At 38.5% G+C, this 16,372-nt stretch overlaps 1 protein-coding gene across 1 annotated transcript in view; it reads right to left on the reverse strand.

Annotated features, from left to right (window-relative positions):
* Positions 1 to 683: 683 nt before the first annotated feature.
* Positions 684 to 16,372, reverse strand: part of rasa2 (RAS p21 protein activator 2) — a 31,313-nt gene continuing 15,624 nt past the window's right edge. The window contains exons 9-24 of the mRNA XM_008282617.1: positions 15,739 to 15,840; positions 12,974 to 13,127; positions 12,515 to 12,663; positions 12,009 to 12,123; positions 11,491 to 11,565; positions 11,133 to 11,256; positions 9,875 to 9,981; positions 9,682 to 9,765; positions 9,378 to 9,455; positions 9,224 to 9,297; positions 8,214 to 8,320; positions 6,358 to 6,440; positions 5,725 to 5,933; positions 4,736 to 4,839; positions 3,586 to 3,766; positions 684 to 1,664 (exon numbers count right to left, since the gene is read on the reverse strand). Of these exons, the coding sequence (XP_008280839.1) occupies positions 1,634 to 1,664; positions 3,586 to 3,766; positions 4,736 to 4,839; positions 5,725 to 5,933; positions 6,358 to 6,440; positions 8,214 to 8,320; positions 9,224 to 9,297; positions 9,378 to 9,455; positions 9,682 to 9,765; positions 9,875 to 9,981; positions 11,133 to 11,256; positions 11,491 to 11,565; positions 12,009 to 12,123; positions 12,515 to 12,663; positions 12,974 to 13,127; positions 15,739 to 15,840 (1,777 nt within the window). The 3' untranslated portion in view covers positions 684 to 1,633. The remainder of the gene's footprint in view (positions 1,665 to 3,585; positions 3,767 to 4,735; positions 4,840 to 5,724; positions 5,934 to 6,357; positions 6,441 to 8,213; positions 8,321 to 9,223; positions 9,298 to 9,377; positions 9,456 to 9,681; positions 9,766 to 9,874; positions 9,982 to 11,132; positions 11,257 to 11,490; positions 11,566 to 12,008; positions 12,124 to 12,514; positions 12,664 to 12,973; positions 13,128 to 15,738; positions 15,841 to 16,372) is intronic.

Genomic DNA, 16,372 nt, shown 5'->3' on the forward strand with positions numbered 1-16,372 from the left:
TACTCAAGTGAAAAGCAATTTTATGACATCATGTTGGGCTCTGACAACTCATGTTCATCATTTCTAATTAATTTGACAGTTTACAGGCTTTTTTCTTGCCGTTTCCATTTGATGCAGCATCACTCCTGCAGAGATATGCTTACTAGAATGATTCACTGCAAGAGTGTGACAGCTGTGGAAATGGTACAAATATAACTTAATTCTAAACCACAGAGCACCACATTTCAAACAAATTCTCCAAAACCATTCAGTACAAGAGCAGGCCCTGCAGAGGGCTGATGGTTGGAAAAATAAAAGCAAAGGAAAAGGACATGATGTTTCTGGTTGCTGCGATTGTCTGGACTAATTTAGGGATGAAAGGGGCGATTTGTTTTTCTGATTGATTCCTACCATCAACCATTATTTCTTACAGAAGCTGCAAGACTTATGTTGCGAGGCTCTCAACATGACAGCACAGATCTGATGTACACCGTACCAATACAATTCACAATCACAGGGAAATACAACTCTTCACCACAGTCGTGCTATCAGGATTCAAAACTGAATGCATGCAAACTGCTTGCTTTAAGTCACTAGAAAGTAAAGGATATGTTAGCAAAAACATACACATAAAACCAAACATACATATATTTTATATGTATATATATATATATGTATATATACACACACACACATACATACATATATATATATATAATTTGTCTCCATTTTTAAACCATTTGTAGTCAAAATACATTAATTTTTTTCAAGTCCAAGTTCAAACCTATGAAATTGTCTTTGGTCAAGAAAAATATCTTAAAATCTACAGACTATAAATGTTATTGTACAGAAATGAAACAAAAATGTACTCAAGATCATGTAACTGATCAAAATGGGGAAAGCTGATACCAAGTATCTAATCATTTCTATTTGGACTGCTCCAAATATTTAAAGTGCTTCTGCATTATTCCCTCAGCATTTAATGTGAAAGAAAACATCCGTCAAAGTAAGGCAGATCGGTGTTATCTACTTATATGTACTTTGAAAATATATACACATTTGTTCAGACACAAAAAGAGTCAAGAAAAGTTTAAGTGTACAGGGGCACAGGTGGAGGACGATCCTCCAGAATGATGATGACTATTAATCAACTCTAAAGACAGATGTCAGAGCAAAACGTTAAAGATGGGGAGAGCATCATCTCAGCTGTTGATATAAAATTGAGTGAATTAAAAAAATAGCAGCCTATTCACACACCATCTAATGATGCCTTTTTCGCACAGCTGTAGACGTAAAAGGGGACATAAATTAAGACACAGAAAGAGTCTCTTTAGAAGGGATCTGCAATGCAGATGAGGGGGGAGGAGATGAGGCAACATAGTGCCAAAAACACAACGACAGACAACACCTAAGGGTTCATTCATTTCAAGGGCCGACGAGCGATTCTGGAAAAGCTCACAGGCTTGTTCTGGTTCGCGTTCTTGGGCCGTCACTGCTGTAGTGGACTCACGACGTGTGGAGGTCAGGGTGTATCGTTCTCCTGGTCACACAGTGGCATTTGTCGCTGGGTGAACTCTCGGAGCTCCTTTAGGACCGTTTAGGCTCTCTGTGGTGTACAGGCATGGCTGTTTTAGGCCACACCTGCCTGCCCAGGTTAAGAGGTTTTCCCCACTATGGGGTTGTCACTGCAACAGGAAAAAATAACAAACATTACTTCCTGTGAGCGAGCGTATCAGTAACAATGTAATAATTCATTCAAGATAAAATAAGCACAGAATATTTGTATTTTCAGTGCTGTGTAAAAGTTTTAGACACTTTTCATTTATCAGGGAGGTCTCTGATCAGTCCCAAATTTATTCTGCAGCATGACGTCAAGCATTCAGCCAGAGTCAAAAAGAACTATGCTCAGTGATTAGAAAGAACAAGGAGTCCTGCAGCAGATGGTGTGGCCCAAACAGAGCCCTGATCTCAAAAATCAAGGACTTAGTCTGGGATGCTGTTTTACCCTAAACCCCAACTGAACCCCAAAGCCTACCTGCAGGAGTGAAAGGCAAGTTTTCTTCAGAGAAATGTGCAAAATCATACTATTTATCAGAGCCAGAAACAGTAAAAACAGAGAATTTTGAACCCTCCGTCTGTCCTTGAACTACTCATCTGTGACAATGGGAAACTTAAAAATCTATGCTTAAAATCAGGATATTTCATCATCAGTTCATTTAATAATCTGCCAAAACCGAGCAGTTTATATTTACCCCAGTTCTGATAAAGACTGAAAATTCTACACTTGTCACAGTGGTGAAGTCATTCATGACTGTGCTGGCATCCATTGTCATGTGACAAACATGTAGTGATCTTTTGGCTAAATAAGGCTAAACGGCAGGCTGTGTTTACAAAGAGCTGAGAGAATGGAGAGTCACTATTTTCTTCAGTATTGTTAACAGCTTCAGAAAAAAAGTTCACGACCACTCCAATTATCTTTAATTTGTCTCTGTTTACTGCACTTTGTTTTGTTGATAAAACTATTCCTGACATTATTTCTGGAGGTATCTTCACTTTACTTTCAGCGACTAAAACTTTTGATCAGTGTTACATATCACTTATGCCTTGATCTTATTTGCAACGGATTTACGTGAGAAAAGGTTACAAATGCAGAATTACACAAGCTGTTCTCTTTTAGTGCAGCGCTGACACACAACATCATGTTATCCTGATGAACAGCGATATGTGATGCAGCCTCACAGGGATTTGCAGTGTGACAGCCCCAACAACATGTGGAGCACCTAAAGAGCTGAGTTTTAATCCAATATTGATTACATTCGCTTTCCTTTGGTCACATCATAGACAGACACAGTGCTGCTTCAAATAATAGCAGTCACTGTTCCTGTCTAGTTAAATATTTTGCAGACATAAAGAACTCGAAGTCTAAAGATTTTCTTCATAACCCTAACCCTAACCCTAACCCTAACCCTAACCCTAACCCAAAACAGACTCTACTTAATGGCCCAGGAAGCCTGCATGTGCAGCTCCAGACATATCTGCAGCACTAAAATATGTTTGGCAACATTCGAGTGGTTTTATGTTTTAAAGATGCAGAAGTTGTTCTTCAGTGCTTTGTCACATCAGGACTGAATCATCAACAGTCTTTCAAGAGGTGTAAAAAAGAAATCCTTCAACAGGCTGCAAATAGTAGAGAGTGCTGCTGCGAGAATTCACTAAAACCAGGAGGACAGATCACATTATACCACTGAATACCAATGTATTTCAGGACTAATTTTAAAATTTTACTGATTAGTTTAAGACTCTTGACTGCTGGCTGGTCCTGTGTCTAGATACAACACGACAAAATCTTTTTCTTTTCTATGAAACTACTTCAGGAAACTCGTTTCTTTTATTTAGCTGCGAGTATTTCCAATGTTTTTGTATTAGGGAGCTTTTTCAATGATTTAATTCCTGATTGTGTTTTTATTGTTTGCTGTGTGTAAAGAACTTTGTAACACTGGTTTTAAAGTGTACCCTACAAACAAACCAACCAACTATAAAGCACCAATATCCATGTTATATCATACAGTACCAATGTAACATGCAGTAACAGTGGTGCAGACTTACAGGCTGCCGTACTGCGCTGTGGTGTCGTTCCTGATATTGTGCTGTCTCTGCAGCTCCTCCATGATGTTTCGGAGCTGTTTGAGTGTCTGAAAGGTCTCTTTGGGTTCCTGAATGGTGAACTTGGAGTATTCCTCCTGTTCCCGCTGAGGGCCCTGGTACACGGCCATACTGGCACACGCATCTATGAAGAGGAGCAATGTACAGATATTGATCAGAGCTCCTTTGCAACACGTGGGGTCCTACCACACTCAAAATCAAATGCGGCTGTCTTGGAATGCATTGAAAGCGCTGCACTCAGTTCTGTTACTGAATAAATCCAAATCCTGACATCTTAATTTCTGTATTGATGCAATAACTTTTCGCCTTCACTGTGGTCGTCATGGACACCTGGGAAAAAAATAGCTGCTGTGATATAGCAACTAAGAGGGATCCAAACAAACAAGAAGAAAAACAAGCAGGCAAACTTCAGTAAGACAAAGACCAGCTGAGTTTGATTGAAGTCAGATGATTTGATTTTGCAAGTGAAGAACACTTCACAGTTTGGTTCTGCAATGTTCCAGAATAGACAGGCTGTATGCACAGTTGGCTGGTAATCCTACACCAGGGACACTGAACTGCTTTGCCTGGGCCCACTTTTACAAAAATGACAGTTTATTATACAAATTATATTATTCATCATTAAAATATACACAAATCTTCTTTCTTTGAGTCAAGGAACGATATTGAATGTTTGCTATACAAGCAAACAAAAAGTCTTCTTGTCAATCAATTTATTTTCCCTATAAAACAGAAAATGTTCAACTAGCCAGCCGGCACTGTATCAAAGGAATGATTTGGCTAGTGGGCTATAACATGAGTATCGCTGTCATGCATTATTAATCAAAACTTTTAACTCGCAGTCATTATTTAGATTGTTAACCAACACGCTGGAATAGATTCAAAACAGTAATAATCACATCATTTCTATTTGACAAGTTGCACTTAAACACAGGCATATTAACACATGTCATGTTCTCATTATTATGGGTCATGATCTCTAACCATGATATCGTGGGCAAAAGAACTAAAAAGCAGCACATGACTGTTTGTATGACATACGCTGTCGCACTCTGTCATAAACAAACTCAGCATTTCATGAACAGACACTGACCCTCCATGTTCTGCAGCTTGGTATCGTTAGAGGAGAGGAAGGAGAAAATCCTCTCTGTTTCTCGGTCACAGTCTATGTCCAGCTGCAGGTTGGCCAGCATGGTGCTGAAACATGAAAGAACAAAAGCGTAAGGGGATCTTCTCAGGAATGAAGAGCGGAGACATCAGTATTTTCATTTGTTTAAATTAAAACACCGATCCAACTGAGCACTGATCTCAAAAACAACATGCAGAAGTGAACAGTAACAGAGATGAGTATTTGCAAGACAAAGCTCTCAGAGAATGACAATTAAATCTTACACATTTAATGGGCATAAAACAGGTACATGGAATCACAACAGAATCATTAAAGAGGGCTTGACTGTAAAAAAAAAATCTACTTTTTACTTAATGGGAGAAAGGAATTTTGAAGAGAGTACTCAAAAACTGTTTTATTGTATTTGTGTTCCCACAACAACACACTAAAAGCAGAGTTATTGGTGTAATTTGTTGTTAGGCAGCTGTGAGATGCTTCATAGGTTGTTGGAAAGAGCAAATGCAAAGGTGGAAAAGCAGAAAGATAACATCAGAAAAACTTGTCTCCAAAGTAGTTTGGGTTTGCTGAATTTTTTTCTGTTTATGTAATGCTTTATGATATATAACTGCAATTAAACAATCACCAGTTCAAGATTGTTTTGGTTCCTGTAAACATTCCTGGACGAGTTCCCACAATGGAGGCTTGCCATATGTCAAACATGTCAAACTTAAAGATAAGTGGCTCAGATGCTATGTTGAAGGCGTTGCTGCAACTCATAAAGCATCTCACACCTCCTTAAGATCAAGCCATCTGAATGATCTTGATATGGAAATTTTATATTTGCCTGTTTCAATATGTTTTTGCCCGTTTACTGTGTTTTTTTAACACAGCTGACAAGGATACATAATCCTTTATATAGAGGATATATTTCTCATCCTGGGCGATGATGTCAGTGACGTGGAGGAAAGACTCACGTTGTGCAGGGCTTACAGCCTGGAGCGCTGTTGCTCTGACTTTTACAGCACTGCCAGGCTCCACTGGTGTAATTTGATGGATGGAAAGTGGCCAGGCGTCCCTCGTTGCAGCGAGTGACCTGGCCAAGGACCTCCAACCACTCACTGGCTTCCACACAGTTTCCTGCCTGTACATACAGAGGCTTCTCGGAGTGGACCACCTGAAACATCTGGCAGAAGAGAAACACAGCAGTTCAGCCAAAACATGACTATTTATCCAAACCAGGTCATTTGCAGGACACTTTTAACATCCTACAGTGTATGCAAAAAGACAAATAAAATGCTCAGTCTATGCTCACAATGAGACCTTTAGAGGTGTGAAGTCTGAACTATTCCACCTTTAGCAACTATAATTTTGTTTCACATACAATCTTGTCAATTTTCAATTTTTTCTCATTCTGACATTACTCAAGTGTTCAGCTGATGTTGAAACCATTTATAACAATTTACCAAAACATCAATAAATGCTCATGAGACTGCATTTCAACATTTGTTTGTTTTAACTTGGAGGACTGACATTGGGACTAAAGTTTCCATTATGAAGGGTCAGTCATTAGAGGTGATGAGTGAGGGCTCTGAAGGGAATTGGCTTACATTTTTGCGGTTAAAGGCACTTTCATCCAGTTTCTCCACCGCCTGGATATTTTTGACACTGATGGTGCAGAGGGCCTCTTTCCCTGGGAAGCAGAAGTCATTCTGTCAACTTCATGTAAAGAATAATAACACACAGAGGAGGTTTGAAAGCTTAACTGTAGCGTGTTTTTTTTTTTTGTTTGGGTTAAATAGCGTGCTCCTTGTCACATCAGATGATATCAGTAGAAGCAGAACAAATTCAGTTCTTCCACAACTGTCAGTATTTCTTTCAATGGTGTAAGCTACAGTGCTGAAGATATTTTGTAATTCATGAAACACAGTTTCTTATTCCTGAGAGTAAGGGTGGGAATTTTTTTAATGCAGAAATTAACATTTATCAATTGTTTCCTGTGATGAATCCTTAGGGTGGTATCATGGAGTTCCAAAGTACTGAATTTGACAAAACGGTGGATTAGCAACCCAAAGAAAGCCCTTTCAGTTTCAGTTGCTGTCAGAACTGTATAATAGTTGTGTTTGCTGTAGTCCAAGACAGCAGGAATACAGCAATAGAAAAACATTACAGATGGACCCTGTCACTGCAACATGTCAGCGATAGTAACGTCCATGGTGTGGCTTTCAAGAGAGAGAGAGTGGATCTAACTTGTCCACAAAACACATGCATCATTTAACTTTAGCGCGAGTCGTGTCTCTTGTAGCTGCAGAGTATCTGTGGACCTTATAGAAACAAAAACGTTAAAGTACAGCAGCTGTTCTTAATACCATGGTGTGAAAAGACACTTCAGCGTTGACAGAGAACACAGTATGTGATGCTTCAGATCCATGTGGACTATTCAAAAATCAGATTTTTGGATGGTGACTAAGGTGTGTCATGCGAACACATGAACTGATTTCAATGATCTGTATTAATGTGTCTAAGTATTAGTTTTAAGCAGTTAATTAGTGACATAAGTTCATCTTGACACATCTTGGCACCACAGATTATGCTTTGATAAAGACAGTTACTCTAAATTATCATCACATCCTCCCTTTCTGTGCAGCATACCACTCTTGATCTTTTCCCTAAATTCCTTAAGATGACAGCATTTCTTTTCAATCCCTTCAAATTGAACTGTGTGTGATAACACGCCGATATCATTAATCAGTTCAAGCAAAGTAAACACACAAGTATGAGCCTAGAATACCATATTACTTTGGATGACAATGTTTGCTATTCAGGTGGCTCTTCTGTGAATGGAATAACCATATGATGGCTAACCTTTGACAATAACTTCTGTGGCTTTTCATCAAATATTATTGTACAACATAATATAGCTAACATCTCCATCCATCCATTATCTATACACCGTTTAATCCTCACTAGGGTCGTGGGGGGCTGGAGTCTATCCCAGCTGACTTAGGGTGAAGGCAGGGGACCCTGGACAGGTCGCCAGTCTATCGCAGGGCTACACTTAGAGACAGACAACCAAGCACACTCACATTCACACCTACGGACAACTTAGAATCACCAATTAACCTCAACATGTTTTTGTATTGTGGGAGGAAGTCGGAGAACCTGGAGAGAACCTACGCTGCACGGGGAGAACATGCAAACTCCACGCAGAAAGATCCCGCGTGTGCCTACCGGGACACAAACCGGCGACCTTCTAGGTGTGAGGCAACAGTGCTAACCACCGAGCCACCTTGCAGCCCAGCTAACGGCTCAACTTTAGGAAAATAAATCAAATCAATAATTTGGCGCCATCTTGTGGACAGAAGAGCATGTAGCCATATCCTGAGAGTTTAACCTTATGTTGTCATTTAAATACAAGCTTGAAATAAATTCAGTTTCAGTATGAGATGCTAGAAACTGGTCTCACCTTTATGTTTGTGGTAGGAGAGCTCCCTGTTGGTCACTCTGAGCCATCTCTTTTTAAAGTTTCTCTTGCCGAGGCGTTTCCTCCCCTGAGCACGTTTCTGTACTTCCCTGTTAGGACACACAAATACAAGACTGAGGTTGAAAGTCTGAAAGTAAGCAAATTAATATAATCAGCACAGTTTAATTCTTTCCAGCCTAACCTAAGGTTTTTTTTTTTTTTTTCCATTTAAACTGTTCTGATGTTAAAAAAATAAAGAAATAAATAAATTACAGAATTTTAATTTGAAGTACAAATAATGAAACAAGACTCTGGTTACAGTGGAATAAATACATTTGAAATTTAAGCAAAAACCGTTATTCATGAATCTTAATGGTCATATTATGTCTGGTGCAAAATTTATCTTGACTTTTTGGATTCATGTCGCAGCAAAGGGAAGTGTAAGATCCAGCTTTTTATTTTTTGAAGCTTGATCAAAAGCTAAAAGTTAGGTCGTCTCCGTTCGCTAATTGTAATCTTTCTTTTTCCAACAGGTTTCTTGCAGGAGAGTGCAGCAGTAAGTGACTGTCCCCCTTTATTGTTCACTCTGATGCATTATACTGTAAAATATAAAAAGAAAATCATGGAAAATGTGTCTGTATAGACTGTGTTTTGTGCTATACAATGATGACTGATTCTGTTGAAAGGAGATAAACTTGTGGCGAGCCATTTTCCCCTCACTTTTATCAGTGAAATCTTTTCCGACAGGCAGTTCTTTTTGCACCGACTCTGCATGCAGCTACTGTGAAGCCTTATAGGTTAAACTTTCAACACAATCACAACACTTCAGTTACCTCTTTAAATATGTGTTTTTTGTTTTTCAAGAATTCTATGTAACAGCACCTGGAGCCTCCTTATATAACCACTGATATCTTTCTGCAATTCTTCTACCAGATTAAAGTGTATAAGGGTGTGACTAAAGAAGAAGCTTTAATCTTCATTTCACATTTTCTCAGCTCATAATGAACACTCACCCCTCTTTGAGTACCACAGCGTCCTCCAGTCCACTGGACTCCTTGCTGACGTTTGAGGAGATTTCATCAAGAAACTGGAAACAGAATTGACAGTGATTTCAGCAATTAGAAACACATTTACATCATAAACATGTTTAAGCGTTTTGAAAAATACCTTTTTAACTTTTTCAATACACTTGTCTTCTTGGAATGATTTGAAGAAGTCATACATGTAGGTTTCTTTGAAGCTGGACTGAAAAAAGAAAAGGTAAAGAATTAAATCAACATGTAACAGATTTTTTTTTTAAAAACTACGTTTCATGTTTGCGGTTCACAATACAGTAGACATCATTTAAGAATAGTCTGTGTCTCTCTGAATTTAAACCTTATTCTTGATTCAACATATGATCTTTAACATTCACATTGCTTAACTGGGTAAACAGCATTTCTCATCTTTATAGAACTGCCGTTAAACTTACCAGCTTTTTTGACAAACTACCCCAGCTGCCGAGAGTCTGGATGGTTTTTGAGATGAGAGTGAGTGTGCGGGAAATCTCGGGATCCTGCAATTACAGAAAACAAACTATGACTTCAATGTCTGGGGCACTGGTGAACTTAATCTCCAGAACATTTATTAAATGGTCAGTTGTGGTATCAGGGACATTCACTTACCGGATGATGGGAACGCAGTTGGAAAGAGTGTGGCGAAAGAACAGCAACAGCAAAAAAGCGCAGGAACACAAAGCTGCTAACAGCCGAGTACTGAACATGTGGGTCACCTATAGAAAGGACAATTAAGAGATGAGTCTGGCTGTTCAAAATGAATGAAATGAAATGAAAAATACTTTATTTATCCCAGAGGGAAATTCAATTTCCAAATTTCCAAAACAAGCTTATTCAATCAATAAAGACGGATCATGAAATGCAAGAGAAACTTAACACAAAGCTACTATCAGATTAAACTCCATTCAAACTTAAAGCTTTGGCTCCATCTTCTGGTGCATTTGTACAATAACACTATAAAAATTGTGTGGCATTCCGCAACTAACTAATACTGTTGTTCGAAATTCTTCCCAGATGTGAATACAGAACATGTGCTCAAAAATTAAGCCCAATATTACATTAAAAACAAATACAGAAAAATAAATGTACATGTGCCAATAAATAGTAAAATATTTTGGTCTAGCACCACTGTGGATTATGAAGGTAATTGGCCCAGCAAGACTGCTGTTGTCCTTCCATTCCAGTGGTGACCTGGTTATCTGATACGAGTCAGTGGATTTGCAGGGTTCTAATTAATGAAGTTTTAACGAGACACTACCAAATCCCCCTTGTCTGGGTCCACAGGCAGACAATATCCACAGGACCACTTGGTAAAGTTGAACTGTTTACTTCAGCACAACATGTTGGTAAAGAACAACTGTCCACTTCATCAAATCCCTGAACACATTTTCAAGCAACTTTCCCTGAACTTTGACTCAACTGCTCTCTAGTCAGAGTGCCAGAGGCAAACAAAAAATGGATGCAGGCAGTTAATGAAAAGCTAAAAAAAATAGTTTCCTATTCCCAAATATTACATATGTAATATAAATTAGATCTAATGCATTTTAAATTATCTGCACACCTTCTAAGCAAAAAAATAATTGTCCCACACGATGAACTTACTGCATTACTATAAATGTGAACTGCAAAAAAATCTGCTTATAGACACTGTAAACATTCCTTCTGATACCTGCTCAATCAATGAACTGTGTGAAATGTTGTTTACGTATTCATTTAAATGATTAAGTTCTTATTGGTCAGATATTTGTAGTTACCAATAACCTGCTTTTTGGCTCTCTTAGTTTGAACTTTTAACGAAATTTTAACAAAAACATGCAAATGTCATTTTGTTTCAAAATGTAGCAAAATGATGAACGATAGAATTTACCTGGGAAGCGTTTACAGGCCAAGTGTCTCAGAGACCTGAAGACATCACACATGAGTGGTGGGCAGCTAGAACTGGACTGGGTGATGGAGGAAAAGACTTTCTGGACATACACCTGAAGGTTTTCCTGCAGAAGTAACAAAAACGTAGCATTACTTTACACACACACATATGGGCAGTTGAGGTTAAAAACTGGTAAAAAGTTCTCAGTGTTTTTTAAAACATATATTAGCATATAAATGATAAATTATAGTGTATATTATATTATAAATTATACTGAGCAAAGCATTCAGACACCACCACCCATTATAGCTCATTCTGCTTCTCTGTGAACCAGACAGTAAGAGATGAGCAGGTGTACCTTGTTGACCTCCACATTGTCACCTTCCTTTAGTTTATTGGGGTCTATCTCACATGTTTTGTTGGAATCACAAATCTATGAAAGGTAAAAGGAAAAAAACAAACAGCAAAATTAGGTCAGACCTAATGCAGTCATGAGAAACAGAGCAAAGAACTACAATCAAACAATAACAGTAAGTCGCAGAAAATATGACGACAAGCAACAACACACTACGGAACACTGTATCAAAAAGCCCCACAATATTAAGATTTAAATATTCATTAATGTGACGGATTTAAAGGAAATTACTGTAAAAGGCTTTCAAAAAGTGGTTAATATCACACCCTGGAAGAACTCCAAACCTACCAATTACATCTGCACATCTGCTTGTTTGCGGTAGAAAGGCAGATGTTCAAGTGGATTTTTCCATACTGACCTCAGTGACTCATGCCTATTCTGGCATCAATGCTTGATGTGTATGTGTGTGTGTGTGTGTGTGTGTGTGTGTGTGTGTGTGTGTGTCTCCTTGTTACTCATACCTCGTCTATTACAGGCTTCAGGGTAACGGCTAGGTAATTCTTTCCTACAATCTTCATCATGTCATCAATGCAGCGTGTTGCCAGTGAGTTGCCCCGGAATATAGTGTTAGCCTCCCTGCAAGGACACACAAATATTCCACCAACATTAATTAAACATCATTTCTGACAACGTTTCTTTTTGTTATTCTAAAATAGTTTAGGACTGATTCAGATAATCATCAATGAAGTGCTCTCTTTAGTTTTAGAATGCAAAAGTAGTACATTTCAAAAAGGCATCCTGTTTTTACACTGCACTGTTAGACTGATTGACAAGTTTATCAAAGAAAAAGTAGAGGTAACTTATTCAGATTTTACTTTTAAATATTCCGTGTTTGACTTTGGATTATCATAACGAGAAAGACGCAGAAAAAGGGACTTAACTTGAACTCTTTAGGGATACGAGAAGTAACAATGTGGGCCATGTTCTACATGCCACTGTGTAAAAGAATGCATGTGAAAGTACTAACTGAGTGTTGTCCAGTTCTAGTGCTGCCACAGCAGAGACAAAAGGCACAAAGCGATTGTGGTGGAGCAGCAGTCGAACCATGGGCAGAACAGCCTCGTATCGCTCTCTGCAGGTGTCCCCCAAGATGTGTGCTGCTGATGCCGAGATGGGCTGAAGGAGGCCAAAAAGAGAAACAGCGGAAGGTAAGTGCAAAAAAAAAAAAAAAAAGAGGAAATACACAGATTGATGGCATTAGGAGGTGAAAGAGAGAAGGAAGTAATGGAGAAAGAAAATGACTAATCAATTCCACTGTTGCATTTCAGTGGACTTCAGAAAAGAAAGATGGGACGAGTTACGTCTATTTGTACAGCCGTGTTTAATAGAAAGACAACACAAAAAAGTAGAAAAATACAACTGTGTACATTGTTTTTAAGGTGGTCCTCCATCTTAGGATTTACTGTAACTTGAGCTGCCGTCTTACCTTCACATCGGGGGATTTGAGCAGCAGGTTGCAGAGTGGTGTGTAGCAGGCAGATGGCAGCACCGTGTCTTCTATGTAGGTCAGCTTCAAACGCAAGGATCCTAAATCATCCGACTTTGACTTACTGCCGTTCCCTTTGGGCTGGAGGAGATACCTGTTGGAGCACAGTAGGACAGGTGCCATGACACATTGTTGTGAGGTGTGGGAATACAAATACTTCTTAATGTCATGACCAATCTCCCAACAAATGGAACCTACATACTTTGGTACAAGGCTCAGTGGTCTTCAGACAGCTAGCAAATAGGTAATGAAGTCCATATGGCAGTAAAACATAGACATTATAGTAACTAGAAATAAGTAATTTTGAGAAAACAACTGTTCAACACAACAGAAGCAAACTGTCAATAATTAGAAGCAAAACATACAGATCTGATGAGAGGCTTACCACTGGTACACAGAAAGTATCTTCATCGGTCAAAATATGCTTTTACTCCCCATCTTCCATAAATACAGAATGGGTTGTACATACAACTACCTCTCATCGCTTCGTCAGAAAACAACAGCTGAACATAGTGGTTGGAAAAGAGCTTCTGAATATATTAAAGTGAAGGAACACGCTGCACTGCTTACACCTGCAAGAACTAATCTTTTACATCGACTTGGTGGAAGTGGAAACAAGTTTTTAACATGACTTATGATTGATCGTCACCTATGACGTTGATGGGAGGTGTTAGTAAAGAGTTGCTTATTTACACATCCATCAGTTAGAGAACACCACAAACATTCATCTGTTGCCATGACACCCAGTCAGTGCAAGTTCAATACTTTGGACTCTACCAACGCTTTGAGGAAACATCTTGCAAAAGACAGCCAAACAATGAAAACTCAGAAATATTCAGAATACATGGCATTGTTTGCATCATATTGACACGCCATCATTTCATACACTTTATTATATAATGCAATGAAGTATGAATGTGAATCATACTGCTGTGCATATAGTAAACTATGAATAAAAATATGCAAACATATAATAAGACTTTATGTAAAACAAGGGACTTATACATAATTGTTTTCAAATTAGGACAAGGCTGCTTTTTGAATTAAACGAAATTTTTAAAAATACATTTTACGTAAGATTTAACCAATATGGGTTCTGTAAGCCTAAATAAACAGAAAATACATAATAATATAACCACAAAACCAAAGAAAACATTCATAAATTATATAGTAGTGATAAAGTATAGTGATATTATATATATATAAATGTTAATCTCCAGCTTTTTAAGAATGTTGGTAGACTGGATAGTTTACACTTAAAAATAAAAGATTTTCAAAAATTAAACAGCAATACAGAGCATTGCTGAAATGTGTGCTGCTTGCACATCCTCCTAGAATCCAACAGGTGGAGCATAACACAAAACTATTCCATGTAGAGTTGAACTGCAATGCTTCAAAAGCTGCAGTTACATACTGGGGGTTTGACCATAAGCTGCTTGATCTGTAATCATGACACGCAGACGCTTCGACAGCTTACCTGTACTGAGTGTATGAGGCAGAACATCTATTTTTTTAATAAATTTTTTTTTATGAATGCAACATGGACGACTTCCAACATAAACATGGGACATGAGGTACTGCCACCATGCAAAAAGCCGCCCACGCACTCAACTCACAGCCCTCATGTACTAACAGATTGCTATCTGGCATAATCCCATATCACCTACTCTGACGCAAAGCTAGGAAAACACCCACACAATGGAAAAACTGCTGAACACTGAGAAATCTAGGAAGATTGTTCAAATCACCTTGTAATGACAAGGAAAACTTGTCCAAATGGACATGCAAGATGGAAGTTCCTAAACAGAAAAACTCCAAAGCACGAGGCTCCACCTCCTTAAGAGGAAGGTGACCAGGCTGTGACTTCAAAGTGATCGTGTCTGGCTTGGTTTTGTTTATTGGCAACAGTCTAATCCATTTCTAAAGGAACAGACACATCAGACTGTGAGGGGTAGAACAATAAAGACCTACTCCTCTTTCCATCGAATGTTTCCACAGAGAAAGACAATCTGGTCTCTGTTGGTTATTAACCTGAGCCAGGAATAGTGTGTGCATGTGTGTGTGTATGCAGAACAGATCTTTTACTCTTGTAGTATTTTTAACCACATGTGACAGCTGTTACTGAAAAAAACTGAAGATAATGTGGCACACTGGTAGTTTTACCAAAGTGCTGGATTCATAAGCGGTACAAAAAACATTAAGCACATACAAAAACAAACAAAAATATCTACAAAATTTTCCACAAAAGATCTACATCTATCTTTAAATTTGCATTTGTACTGGGCAGAAAGGTTCTACACTGCTTCATTTTCTGTGTTAAACTGTCCTTATACTGCTAATACTTACATGTATGTGCATAAATTAATATAAAAATAAAGATGGTTCAGATTTGAACCCATCTCTCCAAAAAGAAGTCAAAATTTTGTCTTGACGGACTGCTTCAGTAAATGCTGTCAGTGGAAAAGAATGGTGGAAACAGAGGTGGAAGTTCGGGAAAATAGAATTCAGAAGAGGTCATGGAATCAGTTGGACATGATTCAAAATCTGCAGTTACAAGAACAGCCTCTCTATGATTGGTGGGTGCTGTTTGTATTTGTTCAGAGCACATTATCTGCAGTTACTCAAATACATTTGGATTTGATTGCAGTCCTACTAGAGAGTAAATGTTAAAATAATTTAGACATTTTGTTGCGTCTACTCCTTACCAGGCTTTGTGGATGTGGTCATTTCGCAGGATCTTGACAGGGACCCGTGTTTCCCCCAGAAACACATCCTGACCCAGATTCTCATTGTTCCACAGATCAACTCTGCAACGGTAGAGGATGTAAGCTGAATATTGCATTTCATCTATAAATAGTGACATTAAACTACATCAAACTGCGTGTACATCAAGTCAGACACTTTTTTTTTGTTGATGCGTGTGTTCAACACAACACATGTAACCACCAGAATCTAACAAGGCAAAAGGGTTTTTTTTAAAAAAAAAAGTCACTACTTAGTGGTGCTTACCTGTTTGGTGCTTAAAAGCCAAAACAATACCCGTGCAATGACACCACGTCAAATCCAAACCTCAAAACCATGCATGAGTGTTTACCTTTGACTCTGTCTAGTCTTACCCAGTGAGCTATGTGTCCACTGTGACGGAAGCCCCACATATCCTTAACCAGAAACCAAGGCTCTCTATCAGTAGTCAGAACACACCAGATCCAAATTCACTTTTTTATCCTCAAGTTGTTAAGAATTAATTTTTCTTCTGTCAAGACTATAGAGGGGGAGTGAGACAGAGTGGGAGGGAGGGAGGGAGGGGGAGAGAGAGAGAGAGAGAGAGAGAGAGAGAGA

The sequence above is a fragment of the Stegastes partitus genome, unplaced genomic scaffold (assembly GCF_000690725.1).
Source record: "Stegastes partitus isolate 25-593 unplaced genomic scaffold, Stegastes_partitus-1.0.2 Scaffold279, whole genome shotgun sequence".
NCBI classification, from domain to species: Eukaryota; Metazoa; Chordata; class Actinopteri; family Pomacentridae; genus Stegastes; species Stegastes partitus.